Source organism: Pseudopodoces humilis, chromosome 21 (assembly GCF_049639895.1).
Source record: "Pseudopodoces humilis isolate 2021_Gansu_Grassland_sample_001 chromosome 21, ASM4963989v1, whole genome shotgun sequence".
In the NCBI taxonomy this organism is placed as follows: domain Eukaryota; kingdom Metazoa; phylum Chordata; class Aves; order Passeriformes; family Paridae; genus Pseudopodoces; species Pseudopodoces humilis.
In genome coordinates, this window is record NC_142220.1 from 2,855,802 (window position 1) to 2,875,001 (window position 19,200).

At 41.8% G+C, this 19,200-nt stretch overlaps 2 protein-coding genes across 6 annotated transcripts in view; both read right to left on the reverse strand.

The window, feature by feature from the left end:
* Nucleotides 1–8,691, reverse strand: part of CEP112 (centrosomal protein 112) — a 174,074-nt gene extending 165,383 nt beyond the window's left edge. For all 4 annotated transcript variants that reach the window (XR_015774320.1, XM_014255886.2, XM_088065411.1 and 1 more), the window contains exons 1-5: nt 8,609–8,691; nt 7,809–7,929; nt 6,693–6,883; nt 5,844–5,989; nt 457–547 (exon numbers count right to left, since the gene is read on the reverse strand). Coding sequence is in view for 3 of the 4 variants with exons in the window: in XM_014255886.2 (XP_014111361.1) it covers nt 457–547; nt 5,844–5,989; nt 6,693–6,883; nt 7,809–7,908 (528 nt within the window). In the remaining variant the exon portion in view is untranslated. The remainder of the gene's footprint in view (nt 1–456; nt 548–5,843; nt 5,990–6,692; nt 6,884–7,808; nt 7,930–8,608) is intronic.
* A 3,653-nt stretch (nt 8,692–12,344) lies between these two features.
* Nucleotides 12,345–19,200, reverse strand: APOH (apolipoprotein H). 2 transcript variants are annotated; one of them, XM_005526659.3, is made up of 8 exons: nt 19,088–19,200; nt 17,838–18,014; nt 17,159–17,255; nt 15,763–15,839; nt 15,034–15,222; nt 14,260–14,439; nt 13,593–13,790; nt 12,345–12,772 (listed from the first exon to the last, which is right to left on the reverse strand). In XM_005526659.3, exons 1-8 carry the CDS (start codon nt 19,149–19,151, stop codon nt 12,702–12,704), a joined length of 1,053 nt encoding a protein of 350 aa, XP_005526716.1. In that variant the 5' UTR covers nt 19,152–19,200; the 3' UTR covers nt 12,345–12,701. The 2 variants fall into 2 exon arrangements, with proteins under 2 accessions (XP_005526716.1, XP_014111362.1); XM_014255887.2 differs by lacking the exon at nt 17,838–18,014.

A 19,200-nucleotide genomic window follows, 5' to 3' on the forward strand; every position in this document is an offset into this window, starting at 1 on the left:
CCTGTTCAATGCCCTTTCATCAGTCAAAATGTTCGTTGGGGAAAGTCTGATGAAACAAACTGTCCAAAATTCACTCTTTCAGAGGTCAACCCTTACTGAACAGAGCCAGAGGCATCTCTGCAGCTTTCTTTAATCTGTTATTGCAAAATACAAGATGATGTCAATGCAGGCACGTTGCCAAGCCTGGGGAAAACAATGCAGCAGACTCTGAAAACACAACACTAAACAGAGGTCAAGCATTAAGATGAACTGAGAGCATCCTACAAGAAATTCTTTTCCCCAACACTGGAGAGGACAGATTTTGATGAGCTTTAGTCCTCCCTATCACTCCCTCCCAAATGTCTGCACCTTTACAGGGATCATGACCCACACAGCAGGAAATAACAGCTTTACAGGGATATTTAAAAGCATCTCAGGGAAAGCAAAGCTTTAGGACAAAAAGGAGAAGCATCTTACAGACAGTGACGTGCCTAGGTCATCTTCATCTGTCCGGTGAGGAGAAAGCAGACAACAGGACACTGCTGATGGCTTCTCACCGAATCTTTCCCTGTTATTATTAATGACAAGAGGAAGCAGAAAAATTCATTTTCAGCAACTTGTGCACACAAAGGATGTTAATCACAGAATAGAATCGGCTAAAATATACACAAGAAAATACAAGATGGAAAGATTTAAAAAAAAAGGAGAAAAAAGAAAATTTTCATGTTAAAGGCAAACAAAAGCCATAAGTGTTCCCTTAAAAAAACACCACCATAAAACCCCACACCAAAAAATACACTAGAAATATTGTGTGCACGTCAGTACATTAAAAAGTATTCTTTGCTTTTCTTTCACTACATGACCCAACATCTCCCAAAGGATTTTAGGATAAATTCAAGCTAAGGAGAGGGCTGATCTAAGAGAACATTTTTGAAACAAAATGGCTAAGAGTATGAAACAACTTAAGATGGAGTCCAGTGACTCAGAGAAGAAAGAGGAATTAAGGGGGTGGTTGGTTGCACCATAGGGGAGACTTTTAAGAGTAAAAAAATAGGTTAGAATAAGGTAAATGATCCTATAACACAAAAAGGGCAAGAACAACACACACAGCTCTGTACAAGGGCAGTGGCTTGAAAGGCTAAGGTGGAGAGGAACAAGTCACAAAGACTATCTTGGTTTCATTTCATTTCTGTTTTATGGACTAAAGTGGAATTTATGGGGGATGGTAAAGAAATGCCCACAAGACAGTACACAAGCACAGCAGGACCAAGTGCTCTGTCCAGCAGAGGGATTTTCTGGAAAAGCTATTGTAAATAAAACACTTGAACAAAGGGAAATGCAGATCAGAAGATAGGTGAAGAGAATTGTCACTGATGCACCTGGTCACAGGCATTCCTCAGCCACAGAACAGGGGGAAAAAGAACAAAATAAAGTAAAAGTTATAAGCATTTGTTAGATGGGATGATACAGCAAAAGATCCAAAACAGTAGTGAAACACCTTTCAGCACATCCTACACAGGTATTAAGGTAATTAAAAACTCCTGTTGCTCCCTTCACCTTCCTATAACTGGCCATTTAATATTAAAATCAAATCAGAGCATCCAATACCTCCCTTCCTTTCCATCTGGCAGCAAATGAGACGGCTGCTATGCCAAAAAGACACTGAGATGAATGAAGTGTTTATGAACAGAACAACAACTGTTGGATGTACAATATAAACCAGTCACTTCTAGGAAGACAAACACAAAGTTTTCACCAAGCACAGGGCCCCAGCTTTCATCAGAACAGCAGGGAACAGAGAAATACAACAACTGGGAGCCTACCTTCCCTTCCAGCACCAATAAATCCATATAAACAACATGTATGGATGCACAATAACAATTACAAAGCAGTAAATAGTTTAGATAAGCAAAGTCTTAGGGGTAAAAAAGATCAAAAGGAATATGATAACACAATGACTGCCTCTTGCATTTCTTACTAAGATTTCATTTGACACAAAATTACCTTTAATTAAAGGGAGATAAATCTTTGCCTGTGAGTAAATCTGCCCTTTTATCAGATTTCCTTTCTGAGCAATACTCAGGTTACCTAACAATGCAATAAAGTTCCAATTGTTCAAAATGAAAGAAAACAGAATTCATGCCCTCGTCATTCAGAGATTCAGGAATATCAACAAACACACAAGCCAACCCAAGCTATCTGTAATATTTTCAATTTGACCAAAGGGAGGACAAAAGTCTAGATGCATTCTTAGTTCTGTATCTGATCTTTTGAAGAGGAACTGAAAAGGAAGCTTCTTTACTTGATAATACAAATACAATTTGAAAATATTGTTAAGGATGAACACAATTTTGCTCATATCAAGTGTGCACCACCTGTCCACTCCCTTTTCCAGCCTCCTGCTAATACGAGTCAGGTCCAAAAAGCACAAGATTAATTCTTTTTCCTCCCACTGCAGGTGAGTGAAGGATGATCAGAGTTTTGACATCATCCTGTGATCTCCTGCTCCATCCCAAGCAGGGAGTGGGCACAGGAGGAGGCAGAAACTTGCCGCTAATAAATGAGATTAGTAAATATTCCTCCTAGGAGCAAAGTGAGGCAAACTCACTGATTCCTCCTGGTCCAGCATGACTACACACCAACCTTTAACAATGTTTTCAGGCACACTCTATAAACACAGAGTAGAATTTTCCTGCGGGGTCAGAAAGCCCAGGTTTCTGTCCAAACCAATCTAAACATTTCTCAAACCAACCTTCTCACATTTCAAAATTAAGCTGCACCTTTCCAGCCCCAGCTGGTTGGATTTATTCACCCACACCCCAATTTGCAAGTAAGGTTTGTCTACCTAAGGTTTTTATGCAGGCAGAAAAACAACTTCATACAGAAAAGTCAAAATTGTCCAACACAGAATTATCTGCATTGCAAGATAAAAATCACTATGAAAAGAATTTCTCTTTGGGTCTTTGAAAGGAGAGAATCCTGAGATAAAGAACATCAAGTAGTTACTCAAACATGTCTCACTGACATTATCTATTTTGCCTTGAGAAAATGTTGTAGGAACTGAGTCATGGCTAGAATGCAAAATTTTCATCCAACTGCACAAATTCCATGCCCATGGATTCAGTTTTCCCAGTGCACATTCAGAGGAGAGAGACAAATACAGTGGAACTCGGTCACCATCTGCTGGCTCTACCTACAAAATGCACATCCAGAAATATTTAATATATTACATTGTCACCTGCACTGATTGCTCATCCAAAACTGTAAATACAAAAAGGATCTATATGCTGGATATAGGTAGTATCTTAACATGGTCACATTTAAGTAAATATTAAATATGTAAATATTTTGTGTTTTTCAAAACAAAACAGCTGAAATATTTATCTTCAGTATTTTTCTGCAAAATTTTCAAGGAAATTAAGTTTCTTATTGCTGTGAAGATTAATTTATGTAACCTACAGAACTATCAAAATTTTCCAACATAAATTCAGATTTCCTTAGACACAGCCCCACTCTTGGTTCAAGCATTCACTGGCAGAGCTGTGCCTGTACATCTGATTTTTAATTCCCAGAGTCCTTTAAACCAGTAACATTATTCAATTACATTTACTTGCTTCTCCTGGCATGCAGTAATTTGCAGTCCAGGGAATAATTTGCAATGCAGAGAGAACTTTCCAGAGAACTCACCAGAGTCTTGGGAACCACACTGATCACCAATGTAGGCATTACTTCATTCCCTCCGGATAAAAGGGGAAAAGTGAAATAAAGCTTCACTACACCAAAAATGACTTTGGGAATTTTGCCAGGCCAAGCTGAATCTTAGGTTCAGACACTGAGTGGGAAAAGACATCAAATTCCCAATATTCTACTATGAACCAGGTAGCAAAAGAGAGAAAAACTATGGCAAAGAAGGGAGGGAATAGGTGGAAGTGCACCTCAAGTGGGGACCAGCCCCACTGGGATGAAGAGGGAGGAACATGTAAATCCCACCCCAGCTGACAGTACAAGTCAGGAATTCAGAGTAATAAGGTGTATTTTTATACCACAAATATGGCCTTGTAGAGGTATCAGTGTGCTTAATTTGGCCTAAAAGGGGAGAGTTGTGCTGGTATTTTATTGCTGCTAACACCCAGAGTGATACTTTGACTTGATGTTGCTCCCAGGGGCTGACACAATCTGGTCACACCCAGGCCAGGTATGCTGACATGGCACAACAATAACAAAAATTCATCCAAGGTCTCAAAAAACATTTGTAAAACATGATGTACTCCTTGCTTTCATAATGTCAAATCTATTTTTTTTTTTTTTAATTAAGGGTATCTGGACAGCTCCTCCCAACAATTCTCTGTAACACCAAGCCCAAAACAGTAATATCATAACTCATCTGGAAATTCTCCATTCTCTGCCTCTGGTTCTTAAACCACAAGTCTGTTATCAAAACCACAGGTTCTTAACAGAGCACAAGTGCAAGCAACCAGAAGAGCCCCTAATCCTCAAAAAAGGAGGTAAAGAGACCTCAGACATAAGAGTAACTTCTTAAATGATTGTTAGAATTACACACAGTTAATGGATACAGAAGAGTTGCATGATACTCAATATTAATGTGATTTAACTTGCAAGTGTCCATCTGTCACTTGTCCAAATCACTCCTGAAAAACTAAAAACATGATTGAAAAACGAGGATAAACAGCATAAACATCAGTGTGCCTACAAGAGAACAGCTAATGGTGGCCACGTATGAAAGATGTAAGCAAAAACATTAAAAAAGCATTGGACTTCTGAAACTAAACTTAAACATATACTTCTAAAAAATGAAACAAAACCAGAGGCAGAGGAAACGCTCACTTCTTGTATAGCACCTACTGAGCTTTGACTAATATTCACTCCATGTCTAACAGTGCTTCCTTCACCAAGGATTTCAGAAAGGTTAAGCATTGACTTATGTTGATGTTAAAATGGGCAAACAAGTGGAAATTACATCCATGACTGAAATGCAGCCACATAAAGAAAAAAAAGATCTTGATAATCAGTGCAAAGTTGCACTAAGTAAGAAAATCCAGAAAGCAAATACTTAAGAATGGTAGATTAAACTAGAATTTACCTAAGATTCTCACAAATTAGGACAGAACAGAGCTGAAGTTTTCCAAGTGTCCAAATGACCAACTTGTCACTCCTTCAATACTGCAGGGACATCTTTCTAAGCCAACAGGAAAACAAGCCTTAATAATATGACACATTTCACCCCTTCTTCCCTGCTGTAAACTGCTCTATTCTCAGCTGCCTGGGACCCAGGATGAGGTTTAAGCTCACTGGCTGCTGCAAATCAAAAACCTAAATCTTGCTCAGCAAAACCTGCTTATCTGCAAGGAGCCACTATTCTGTTTCCTCTAAAAAACCTGTGAGCAACAATCATAGAACAACCCCTAAATCTACCATCTGTATGCTTGTTTATATCTCTAATTTATTAGGGGAAAAGCCATTAAAAACTATTTGATAAAACAGCTGCTTTCACCATCGTGGCCTTAGACTACAGATGTAGCCTTTGACTTTCCACATTAAGTGTCTGGAACTGAAAGGAGGAGGAGGACAAGAGGAAGGAAAAGGGGATAGAGGGATGGGAGATGGAAGAAGATGTAAAGAAGTCAGAGAAGAAGACATAATGGAGAAAAGTAAGAACAGAGCAGTCTGGAAGTTCTCATTACATTGAAGCTGTTCCCAGAGTTTCTGTATATAAAGCACAAACACTGATGGTGAGTCCATGAGGGAGTGCAATAAACTCATACAAACTGAGACATCCAGAGCCTACATCTATTAAATAAATAAATACAGATCAAACATTGCTGAAGCAAAGACAGAAACCTTACCCATGTGCAGGTGTTGCTGAAGATGAGCCCTCCACAGAGGATATGTTACTGTCATGGTTTCCCAGCTCTCCCACCACCCACTCAGGTAAGCAGTCAGCGCTGCTGTTCCGAAATCTTGGTGAAATTGGTTCATCAAAATAAACGGACTAGAATGAGAACAAGTGCAAAATCAACATGAGAAGATATATACACAGACACATTCTTTACACCCTTGATGTCATTTCTTGCAGGACTATCTGCAGTAGAAACACTCGTTTTCCAGTGAAGTCAGAGAGGTGTGCAAATGCCACCTTCCCAGCCCATGGGAATCCACAGCAACAGTGTAAATATTCTCCAATATTTCTTACAGGGTGGGTAATTGTAGCAAAAACTGGCATTGTTATATCACTGAAGCTGATGCCAAGGGTTGACACAGCATATTCAGCTCCTCAGCAAACAAACTGGAACTTTAACAATGTCTGTGTGAATTCTATAGTCTTCTCAGGCTACTGAAGTCACCACTTTCAAGAGCAATTTTCCTTTCACAAGAGATATCTACTGATTAGGACAAAAGAAAGCCTCCAGGACCTTTACATTTTTCCAAAGAACAAGAAAAAGATTACTTTTCTGTTCCTTCAAACACCTATTTTCATTAGCCTTCTAACCAGAATTTTGAAAATACAGGTCACAAAAAGTTTTTCCCATTGGAAGGTTTTCCGACCATCAGTTACAAGAAATGCCTTTATTTATCACAGGGAGTTCCACTCAATCCATTCAGAATCGTTTGCCACATTTGTGTCAAATCTAAGATGGAAAAGCAATTCCAGGATACATTTTAGCAAGTTTGTCTCATAAAGAAATGACACTCACCATGTAGGCAGGCAAAGTTCTCAGCATTCCCTCCTCTGGTTTTTGGCTGAAGGGACCATCCAGAACTCCTCTCTGCAGCATGTGGAGCAACAGTTTTGCATACAAGTTTCGATTCTCCCTTCCCACTATTCCTATGCCTGTTCCTGAGGGTTTGCAGAGTTTTTTAATCCATAGTGAGCATCTTTTTCTGTCTGCAAATATAGATATACGTGGTCACTATACATTTTCAGAGCAAATCAAACACATGAAGAAAAGAGAAGCTATCACTGGTCACCAATTTTGTAGGTTTCTCCCTTCTACACCAAAGTTTAAAACAAAACAAACTCCCAAATGACCAAAGCAAATAAAAGAAATGGTTAAATACTTAGAATTAAAGTCTTTAACAATGGTTCAAATTTACATATTTCACAAACATTTTCTATAAATTCAAGTTTACCAGAAGTTTACATCATTTTTGGAAACAGCATGGAATTGGAAACATCAGGAATTCTGCACTCACTGCAAGAGCTGTCATAAACTACAACTTACAGCTTGCATGAGCATGCATGAGCTTTAAATACACAATAAATCCTCATCCATTTTAAAAAATAAATCTCTATTTACACAAGCTTTGCTACCAGACAAGGAAATTATTCATTTGGTTAAATGTTTACACATAAAGCTCTTAATTTGTAGGGTTTGTGCATTTAATAATAACCAGCTTGTTGTAAAAATTAGATTTATACAACACCATTTATTAATTGATCTTCCTATTATTACACATTGATCTTCCTATTATTACACGTTCCTGAACAAATGTTAACAACTTTATAATTAAAAAAAAAAAAATGCTATCCCAGAAGCAATGCCCTTTAAAAGCTTTTAGTTTCCACTGAACTAGGTTTTTAAAGATAGATGTTAATGTATTTATGCAAAAGCACGTTTACATCATGAAAACAAGACAGAAAACATTCAACCTTAGAAGTTGTGCAAACCTCCCCGTCAAAAGTGTACCTTGTAATGTCAGAGATTAAGTGCCTGGCTAAATTAAGTGATACAACTACACATAATAACTGCCAGTGCCTAGGACTTTGTTATTAGTTATTAGTGTTTAAATGCACATTTTACCATATGTACCTGAACTATGCTGCAGGTTAAGCACATAGGGCTTCATAGCCACAACAAAGCGATCAAATTCCGCATCCAAGCTTTCCTTTATTTCGTCTTCACTGCTCATTTTGAAAGCACACAAAGTAACCTGCAAAATTAATGACATTGATGTAGAAAAGGTCAAATACTACATTGATGCAGAAAAGGTCAAATACTGTCTGTCTTCATCTCAGGCCACACAAAGATGTGCTTAGAAGAATACAGGAAGTGAACCTACATGTCTTGTTATGGTCAAATAAACACGAAACTAAGATTCTTTGTAAATAGCAGGTAGGCAGTGTAATCTACAAGAATGTGCTTGTTTAGCTTTGAAACTGAATAGCCAACCGCACAATAAATATATTCATTACACCCAATTTGTATAAAACACCTCAAGGCGTTTGTGTGATACCGCATTCCTAACCTGGTATTCCTTGTAATCAGAGGAGTTTCTTTTAAGAGGGGGGAGAAAGGAGGGAAAACAGCAAGTAGAGCGGTAGTTACACGTAACAGGAGCAAAGATGCTGTCAGCACTGTTTTGAAGGAAGCAGCACCGCGCAGAGCAGCGCTCTTGGCTCCCGTGCCGTTCACTCCCCAGCAGAGCGGGGACCTTTCCTGGCACGTTCCAGCAATGAACGCGTTCCTTTGCCAGCGGAACCGCACGGCCCGGGCCCGCCCCAGGGCCCTTCCCTGCGGCCAGCCCGGGCCGTGCCCCGGCCCGGGGCACACACGGGTGTCCCCGGCAGCCCTCCCTGCCCGGCCAGGCCCCGCGGGCCCTTCCCCGTTACCTCGGGGGGCCGCGGGTCGCGGTCGCGGCGGGGGAAGGCGGCGGCGGCGGCCGAACGTTCAAACCGGCCCCGCTCCCGGCGGCCCCGGCCCGCGCGTTTCCGTTTCCGCGGTGACCGGGCCCGGCCCGGCCCGGGCGGCCTCAGGCGGGGCATGGGGACCCCGAGCACAGCCCGCGGGGGTGGGACCGGGGTGGGCTGGGGAGTTCTTCGTCCCCAGGAACGGGGAAAGCTTTTGGGACTGAGGAGTGCGAGGAAGGTGCTGGTGGGACACCGCGGGAACGCAGTCACAGCTCTGAGAGGCACTGGGCTCTTCCCTCTGGTGACCGGGAACAGGAACCAGGGCACGGCTAGAGCTGTGCCACGGGAGGTTTAGGCTGGATTTTAGGAAAAGGTTCTTCCTCCAGAGCGTGCTGAGCACTGAACACGATCCCCCAGGCACGGCCCCAAGGGTGCCGGAGCTCCAGGAGCGTTTGGACACGGCTGCCAGGGATGCGCAGGGTGGGATTGTTGGGCTGTCTGGACAGGGACAGGGGTTGGACTCGATCTTTCCAGCTGAGATAATTCTGTGATTCCTGCCCGAGGTGATGACTGTCACCACAGCCCAGCAGTGCGGTTACCCCAATTCACTGCGCTACACCCAGCGCTCTCCCCCAGTTCACCCCATTTGTGGATGCACTCAGACACGCACGCCTCCCCAGCACAGCCTCGGGGAGCTCCGAGGGAGAAACGGGAGATGCCAAGTCCTGCACCTGGGTTTGGCCGATCCCCAGCACAAACACGGGCTGGGTGAGACGGGCTGGAGCAGTCCTGGGGGAAGGATTCAGCTGTTGGTGGGAGAGGAGCCCAGCGTGGCCCAGCCGTGTGCCCTGCGCTGAGCCCGGCGTGGGCAGCACGAGAGGGAGGTTCTGGCCCTCTGCCCCTCAGCTGAGACCCCTGAGGCAGAGCTGTTCCTTCAAACACCGATTTGAAGGGCAGAGCTGCCCCAGCCCTGGGCCCAGCACAGCGAGGACCTGGAGCTGCTGCACAAAGCCCAGAGGAGGCCGTGGAGATGCTCCAAGGGCTGGAGCCAGGCTGGGAGAGCTGGGAGTGTTCACCTGGAGAAGAAGAGGCTCTGGAGACACCTCAGAGCCCCTTCCAGAACCCAAAAGGAGCCCAGGAGAGCAGGAGAGGGACTGGGGACAAGGGCTTGAAGGGACAGGACACAGGGAATGGCTTTCCACAGCCAGAGGGCAGGGTTAGATGGGATTTTGGGCAGGAATTCCTGTTCCTGTGAGGGTGGGCAGGCCCTGGCACTGCTAAAAATCTCAAATTTCAAATAGTTGGCATTTGATATATACTGGAGCACGAGATACTTTTCAGCTCTGTTAAATCCATGGTAGATCCTCGCAGCAGAATAAAGCTGCTGTGTTTCTGCATGTTTCCTTCAGATTTGAATGCATCTTTGTCATACTCGTCACAAAGTACTTTGAAAAACTGAATTTGCTGGAATGTGATCAAAAAGAACATGAGGCCAAGCAAAATCAATGATTGGAACCCCTACTCCAGGAGAAATTTCCTGAGGGAATAAATCCAGTTTCTGGGTCTGCTTCCCAAGGCAGAGCAGGGTGGCCAGAAAAGTTGGAGCCTACCTGAAGTGATTTGACAATTGCACAACTTCTGTCCAAAAAAAACAGAAAGAAAAATAAAATATTGAAGAAATGACTGGGGTCTTGTCTCCATCCAAAGCTGCAGCCTGGACGTGAGGAGCACTGATGTGCCCTGACCCTCCTGAGGAAATCACTGTAGACACATACAGAGCACAAAGGTATCCCAACCAGAATACAGAACAAATTCCCAATTTGAATTGTAAAAATACAGTCATTTAAGTAAAACATATTCAATACTTTTTTTTTTCACCACATTTTACCATGTTCTCTTATCTCTTTAACTGTCTCGGCAGGTTGCCACAAGTAACATGAACACAGCTTAAGGCATTTTTTTCAAACATTTCAAAAATACAGAAAAAAATAAAAAAGAAGGCAGGTTTCACTGCCTCATACCAGCTTCTGGAACACTTTGAGTTGCAAGACGTTATTTTTCAGCCCTTCTGAGCAAATCTTTCATGTCTGTAAAGTTGTGATTCACAAACACCTCACTACTTCAAAGAGTTAACAGATATTTTTTCCTCCCTCTTCTTGCTTCAGGAGAGTAGATAATAAATTCAGCATGTGAACATTGACTCCTAAGGGTGATCCTTTCAAGTATTCCAGTGCTTCACATCCAGCGAGGAAGCAGGGCCAGCCGATTTGTTCAGTCATTATTCTGCTGCATGGGTAAGTAGAACAGGGAACATTTCCTTGGAAGAACCTCAGTTTTCCTGGGGCAGCTGTTTTTGTACAAAACACAAGTTATTTCAGGGGCAAGCAGCATTTGGGTGGCAGTGAATGCTAAGCTTACTTACGCCAACTTCACAGGGTTTGCTGTGAAACACAAGTTAATATTAAACTGTGTTTGGTATCTCAGCAACTGTCCTGAACATCCTGATCCCAGAGATGGATCCACACCATATTTAGATTGGATTTCCAAATTAATTGGCTCCTGCCAGCTGAGCTATGGATGTGTTAGGAGTTATAGGTGTCTTGGCCTGCAGACATCATTTGAGGATCTCACCTAAACGTGTTCAGAACCAAAATACGACACATGATGCACCAACAAAATACCCATTTCAGTTGCCTGCATAAATTTGTCTGTCTCTGCATTAGAAAATTAAATTGTTGCTGAGTACAAAGTGCTAAATACTTAATAATAGCTGCCTCAATCTCTCCTTAAAAATAGGAAGCATAAGGATGAATTATATCAGTCATACTATTAAAATATTCATATGCAGCCTTACAAAAAAAAAATAAAAAGATATATAATTAGAATATGTTCATAGTTTTAATGGAAGCTCTACCATCTTACAAGTAGCTTGATCTTAATATTAAATGGTCCTTTTAAAAGTTCTGCAGTGGATTATTACTGTGGAGCTCATGCTTTTTATCAAAGAAAGGCTTTTAAACTGCAGAGGGAACCCTGTATGACTCATGACAATTTATTATAAGTGTACCACAAATATTTCTCTATCACTTTCTAGTATGTTGAAATTATAATTACTTTTTCTGAAAGAAAATACAGACATAAGCACAAAATTTGCCAGACTGGATCATAACAGTGAGCTGCCTGTATCATAAATCAAATTAAAAGTATAATTTACTTCAGAGCTACTTAATGACCAGAGATCAGAACTGTTGCTCAATGATGTACAGTTCTGTTAAAAAAAAAAAGCAAAAGATAGAGAACTGAAGCAATTATATTGCGTAATATTGAAACAGAGGTAAAAATTAACAGTGGTTTAAAACAGTTTCAGGTGAAGTTAGAATCTCAAAAATGTAAATAGTCTTACTAACTTAAGCAAATTTTTTTTTTTAGAAATATTAAAAACCTCTTTATCTGATGCTATTGATGTTTAAATCATGGTTGGATACTTGTCTTCTAAACTCATTTGGAAATCTCAGTCTTTCTACTGACGTAAATTCTGGAAAATCCCAAGCTCGTGACCCTCTGCTATCTATAATTAAAGGTCCACTCCCTGTCACAGGGGAGTGGTAATGGAATCAGAACCCAGTAATTACTAATGAGTAAGGCCTTTTGCTATAAATCGGTCCAGAGCTAAAGGATCTGATTGATGATTAGATAATATTAAATAAGAACACACTAGTGGCTGAAAATCACTTTATTGTAAAGTAACTGCTGTTGAGGAAGTCATTTACAGTTGCATAAATGTTGGATATGTGGAAAGAGAAGCAGTAGTGCAGGGATTTGGAAGAAGGCAGAGACAAGAGAATGGAAGTTAATGGCTGAAATGATGTGTTGTAGCTTGTGGAAGAGACTGGTGGGGATGGTGGGAGGGAAGAAAGCATTCACAGAATCTGGAGTTCACCTGGAAATTTACACTCACGGGACCTGAGTTATTTACAAGACCCAAGTTACACTCACAGGACCTAAGTTTTCCTCTCATATGTGGAATGTTCTGTCTCAGTAAGGCAGAAATTTAGTACTGGGTTATTTCTCTGCTTCAGGCTTCATCTTCACATGCTTTCATGTCTGAGGGGTCTTTCTTCACCAGACTTGAAAAAAAGCCACGTTCTGTTGGAGACAAGTGAAGAACTTGGGTTAAATTCTTGAAACGTGACAGCTGAAAACAACAGCGAGGTGAGCAGTCAATCTTTGAATCCTAGTGAAACTGTTGGAAATGTTCCTTTATTTTCTATGTTAGTAAAGCTGAGCTATGTGCATCAGAAGCCAAATGTGAGGAGAGATGTTTTCATCATGCATGGCTGTGCTTTTCCTTTGCTTACAAATAAAAATAAAACTTACAAGGAAAATTCTATGCAAGCAATATTGACAAAACAAATGCGAAACATTTCCTCTTGCTAACAAAGTTGGTAATGTTTATTTATTCTAAAAGCCTTCATGCCTGTGAGGCTGCTCTTCCAGCACCAATTCCTCCTCATAGCTCTCAGCTGCTTTTCAACACTCGCTGTCCAAAGTGTTTTCCTGATCAGCATAAAGTGGGAATAATTCACCAGAATACAAGGAATATGTCAGGTTCTGAAACCTGCAGCAGTGTTCAGGCTTTTTATCCCTGAAAAAGGTGCTGATCCAAGGATTTGTGAAATCCCAGAATACTTTAATGGCCTTTTCTTTGGGCTAGTAACATCTTTAGGTAACATCTTCTAGAACAGGATAGGAATTAAAGCAGGGCTCTGACACAACCAAAAGAAAATTCTTGCTGGGAATTCTCTCCTCAGGCCATTTTCTTCCAAAATACCCAATAAGTCAGATACCAAATAATTCCTATAGCCACTCAAGCAGGTCTTGAAGGTGAATTATGACATTGTCCCCCACACTCAAGCAGCTGCAATTTCCACCCCACCCAGTGGTTTGTGAGCAGCCTGGCTCATACCTTTAAAACAGGCAGGGAGGGTGAAGTTGCCATCCACACACTCCACATCTACAGTGTAGGCACAGGATTTTTCCTTGTTCTTGCAGAAGAAGGATACAGTTTCTCCATGCATAATGCCATCCTTCAGGTCATTCTGAACTCTCTTCTTCTCACCATTGTACAATACTACAGCTTTCTTAGCTGGGATTTTACATGGTGCTGGAAAAAATCCGTTGTAAGGAACAGGTTTGAAAAGGGGGTAGATTAGATCTCATCAGAATTCTGTATAAGTGACATTTGGGAATGAAAAATTATCCTACATATAGACAGAACTTCTGCTGGTATTAAAATGCTGAGGAAATTCAGACCCTGAAGCGAAGGGTCAAAAGTTTCCAGTGAAAATCCAGCCTCAGTGTAATTTCTAATGACATGAAATAGGAAGAGGAGAGGAAATACTCAGACAGAATAAAGTTACATGGCTGATTATTGAAGTCAATCCAGATACATCATGTCATGCAACATTCAGTGTTGGGAGTGGGCTTAGATTATCAGGGCCTTGCAATTCCTTTTTTGGCTTCCTTTTGAGCACAGCTCTCCCACAGAGCAGTGGCAACTCAACAGTCAGAGCAGTGGTCTGCTGGAAGAGTTCAGTTTGATTCCTGGTTTTTATGGGATGGGATGTGCTCACCTCTACAGGCTGGCTTTGTGGACCAGTTTCCAGTGTTCTCACAGCGGGAATGCTTGGATCCCTCCATCACATAGCCGGGCTGGCAGCCAAAGCTGACACTTTCATTGTAGTGGTACGTCCTGCGCACAGCAAACTCTATGAACCCATTTTCTATTCCTATTGGAGTGGGGCAGGTGACAACTGCGGGACAGAACCAAACCCAAAGCTTTATCAGTGTCACAGGTCAAAAAGACAGCTATAAACCTGAAAAATGTATAAAGACTTTCAAGGTGGTTCATTGCAGCCTCTTTCACAGGAAAACACAGCCAGGGAAAGCTTAAAAACCACAATGAATAAATTAACATTACTTATTTTAAATACACATCTTTTGCAATCTGTGGTTATAACATGACTTAAACGTGGTGTAATTTAACTAAAAGCAAGGAAGTTTTTAGGACTGAGGGTAAGGTTGGCTATTTCTTAGGTGAATCTGAGCACCTAGAATCAAATGTTGGCTGCACACTGGAGGCCAGGCTCAGGTTCCCCACTGTGCACCAGGTTTAGCAGGGTTTGTTTATATAACCTTTACACCTGCAGCAAATATTTTGTCAGTCCCATGTTATGTGCCATGGGTTAGCAATCCCCTGCAATGATTACAGAATTCAGCTGCAGAATAATTGTGCTGTATTAAAACAAAATATTAAAATATCAAAATTAAAATAGTGCTGTTCATTTAGTTTTGTATGTGCAATTCTCAGGAGTATTTTTTGGTGTGGATAAAAGAAAGTTACTCACCCTTGCACACTGGAATGCTGCTCCAGGTGCCATTGGCCATGCAGGTGGCTGTGTCATTCCCAATCAGGGCGAGAGGAGGGACACATTCAAACAGGATTGTGTCCAGGAAATGAGAGACGTTTCCAGGATTTAGGCGGCGGTAAGAGAGGACCCCAAACTCCGGAAGCGAGGGAGGTGCACAGGTCACCGCTACAAAAGCACAGCATCCAGAAAATTAAGGCTTAAAGATCAAATAATTGTAGAATCAGAAGAGCAGCATTCTTAAGACTAAATGAACCCACATGGAATCATAGCTGGCAAAACATAATTAAAAGTGTCAAGGGCCTCAGAATATGGAATTCATGAGTTTTGCTGGATTTTGCAGACAATATTACTGCTTTTCAGTCAAGTGTTATTGGAGGATAGGTTATAGTAAAACCCTGCCTAAGCATAAAGACATGACAATATCCTCTTTTTATAAACAGGGAGGAGGAATTTGAGTGGATAAGCATCTTACCTCCAGCTGTAAATAGCATCCCTGATCCCGACCTTTTGTTCAGACCTTTAAACTGTATTTCTCTAAAACCCGCACATATAAAACCAAACATGCAGCATTGTGCTTGATTTTCCCAAACCAGCTTTTGCACAGCGCTGGAGGAGACTTCTGAATAAAGGTGTATATAATTCTGAGCAATGGAAAGGAATATTTCTGGAATAGGAATAAGGATAGTTTTTTATTGAAACACATACGTTGACACTGTGGAGAAGTTCCAGTCCACTTTCCATCTGCCATGCACTGGCTCGTTCTTGAGCCGACGAGGTTGTAGCTGGAAACAAACAGACCTGGTTATCAGAGCAGGGAGATCAATCAAAGATCTGTCATTTCTCAGAAATAAGAATCCAGCTCTGAAATCTTTCTCTAGTTTAACAATTCCTGACTTCAGAGGAAGTTTAGAATCAGCTCTGAAAAACTGTTAATATCTAAATATTGTAAAGCCCCAGGCAGAAGTCTTGATACAACAAGATGCTTTGTCATTTTAACTTTATATTCTGTTTTACATATTAATTTCTACAACTGATTAATACTATGGATGTATGTAAATAGCAAATGTTGATCTATGATTGCTAATGCAAATGTTATGGTTTCTTGCGAGGATTTCCCAGTTAATTATGGCAATTAGGATCAAATATTGGAAAGAACTCAGTACTCTTAAGAACTAAAGTCACCAAGATGCATTATTATATTTTAATCCCAGACATTTTAATTTCCATATGCACATTACATACTTCTCTCCCATCCTCTATATTCACACTATTGACATCTACTCTGAGTTTTAAAGAAATATTCAACATATGTTTGGCATTTCAATATCACACAGCTGAAAACCAGTAAATTAGAATTAACAAAATCAAATTGAGTCCCATTGCTACACTTGTTGTCATAGTTGAATTTATTTATTCCTTATCTCATTTCTCTTTTACAGAAAGAAGTTGTTGAGGCTGTTGACACTTTTCAGTGAGCTCTAGGCTGTGTCTCACCTGTGACTTTCCAGGTAAGCCCTCTTTCATTGATCACCCAAGTACAATTAAATACCTACTACTATCAAATGCTTCCCTGCATTTACCACAACTATTTTTTTAATTGCATCCTTTTTCCTAAAGCTAATGAGTAGCCCTGAGGAAAAGTGCATTTACTGCAGGTAAGTTAGGATTAACCTCATGTTTTCATTTACTGAGCTTGGAAAGATACAGAAACACAATTTCCAGTCTTCAGAGCCCAACAGCGTAACTTTGATGGAGATTATCTACTCTCTGCTATAGGATTTCATCTCATGATGTAATAAGAGGATTTGAAAAGCAGGGGAAAGCAGCCCAGAATAAATTTTTACATAAAATCTCTGCTATTTTGGTGGTTTCCATATTTGTAAGGCTTTTCTTTTGGAGTAGCAAAGCTCTATAATGTTATAGCCAAGACTGAACAGAGGTGGATCACCAGTCAGGATTTTTTTTAATGATTTGTGAAATGTAAATGAGTTTTTATGTGACATTTTCAATATAGTTCTCTGTCCTGCAGTGTATGGCAGTGGGTGATACTACAGTGTGATTTAGGTTGTTTATTTAGCAGCATGAGGAAGGGAACACTTACCCTGGATCACATGAAAAAGTTACAGTACTCTGGTACTGGAACTCTTCAAAATCCATTTTCCCATTCTGCAGGGGTGGAGGAGGGGGACATCTTTTTGCTGTTTATTAAATATATATATAAAAGGATAATATTAACTCGTAAGGCATGAAATGATAATTGCATTATGATGGGAACAAGTAGATCATAAGGGCTCATCCTGGTGGCTTTCACATTTCTCCACTCCCGTGTACTACATGCCACAAGTCTGGCTCTTCTATGTGTCTGTCAAAATACAAGTTTTTGGGATTAAATCTTTTTAACACTGGATTGTCTGAGGAATGTAAATTGTCTGCAATGAAATGATGAAAATGCCTCTGAGGGGTGCAATAAATGCAGGGGTTATCAAGCAGCACATGCTGTTAGGGGGCAAGCTGTGCTGGGCTGGGGCAGATGAAGGTTCACCCTGTCCAGCTCCAGTCTCCATCCCCATCCAGGAGCAGGGGCTGAAGGGCAGGTGTGGGACACAGATGGGAAGATCCTTCCCATCACCACCCCTCCTCCACACCCTGCTGTCATCCAACGAGCGAGGGAAGAACCACTGGAGAGAGATCTGTTTAAATCCATCCGATTCCCCCATGGACTCTAAGATATCCTTTCCAGATCCATGAAGGCAGGAGCAGGAATTGCTGTGGCTACTCACGGAGGCAGAGCAGGGTGTTGAAGGGCCACTTGCCCGTCGGGAGGCAGGTGTACTTCCTCTGCCCACTGTTGGGCATGAACCCGGGCCGGCAGGTGTACTCCACTTCCTCACCCACTTCATACACCTTTTTGTCTACATTAAGTGTGGCAAACAGCACTTCTGGTGGCCTGGGACAGACTGGAGGAAAGGAATTTACTAGAGATTGGGTAGAAAATAGGAGTTGTTTTTATTTCTCAGCTTGAAGCAGAGGATTCTCTATTGTCATGAGTTATAGTATCTCCCTGCCCTGAGATGTCCTTTTGTCTTCCTGAGGCAGGTGATGGCTGCCCTAAGTATTAGGCAGGAAAAGAAATGTGGTGTTCTTCTTCTCCTCAGGAGCTCTGCCAATGGTCCCAGTTAGATTTTGTGTCACTTTTTAAACTAAAATTTACTTTTCCTTCAAAATAGATTTATGAAGGTGGTGCACAAAGTGAGTCAATTACAGTAAATTACCTTGGACAAAATAGGGTGAGAAGGACTTAGAAGCAAACAAATGCCTTTCATTTTTAAGTTTGGTGGGGGTCAGCTTGAAATCAGGTATTTTTTCTTGTAATTAAATTTCCTTTTTTCCAATTTTTCTGTTCACTGGGGTAGGCCCAGTGTTCCATGAGACAGCTCTGCTTCCCAAACAGCTTTAACACGGTGACAGCAGGAGCATCTCATCAGCCAGAGGGTGAGAACAGGAGGGAACAGCGAGAGAGGAACGGAGGGTGCAGGCTGAGCTCCTGCTGAGGACATGGAGAGAGGCTTCTGCTGGCATCGAGGGGAGAGCACAGAGGGACACGGAGCTCAGGATGGAGAAATAAATGGCAAACACGGGGAGAGGGGACATGAGGCAGTGCCCAGAGTGGGGGAAAGGAGGAGAAAAGTGAGGCAGGAGCAGTGCAGGCATGGAGGGGTGAGAGGGTGAGCAGGGATGGAGCAGGCTCATTCCTGGCACACACAGTTCCCCCCTGGCAGCCAGGCAGCCTGAGTCCCACAACATCTCTCAGCATTTCTTCTGCTTTCCTTCATTTTATGCTTTTGTATACTCACCACAGGAAGAGACAGAGGAAAGAATAGAAAGGAAAAAGAGAAGAAAAGCTTTCAGAGAAAAGCCCTGTTCAAAGCACTTGACGAGGGTTATCTAGAGGCTTTAAAATGCTGTTGTTTTCAGTTTCCCCATTCCCACCTGAGGATGGGATTGTTATTAGCAAGTGGAAGACACTCACCTTTGGACGCGAGGGCGCAGTGGCTCAGAGCCACAAGGCACCCGAGCAGTGCCAGGGGGTGCATCCCTGCCAGTCCCCGACGTCCCGAGTGCGCCCCGGGCCAGGGCTCTGCC

What these genes read in the sequence shown, in the direction of transcription:
- APOH (XM_005526659.3), bottom strand. Translation starts at nt 19,151, where the DNA reads ATGCACCCCCTGGCACTGCTCGGGTGCCTTGTGGCTCTGAGCCACTGC. An exon ending in ACTTTTTCATGTGATCCAGG is followed by an intron (nt 15,840 to 17,158) that starts GTAAGTGTTCCC and finishes GTTTGTTTCCAG; the next exon opens with CTACAACCTCGTCGGCTCAA. An exon ending in CACAAAGCCAGCCTGTAGAG is followed by an intron (nt 13,791 to 14,259) that starts GTGAGCACATCC and finishes GATTTTTTCCAG; the next exon opens with CACCATGTAAAATCCCAGCT.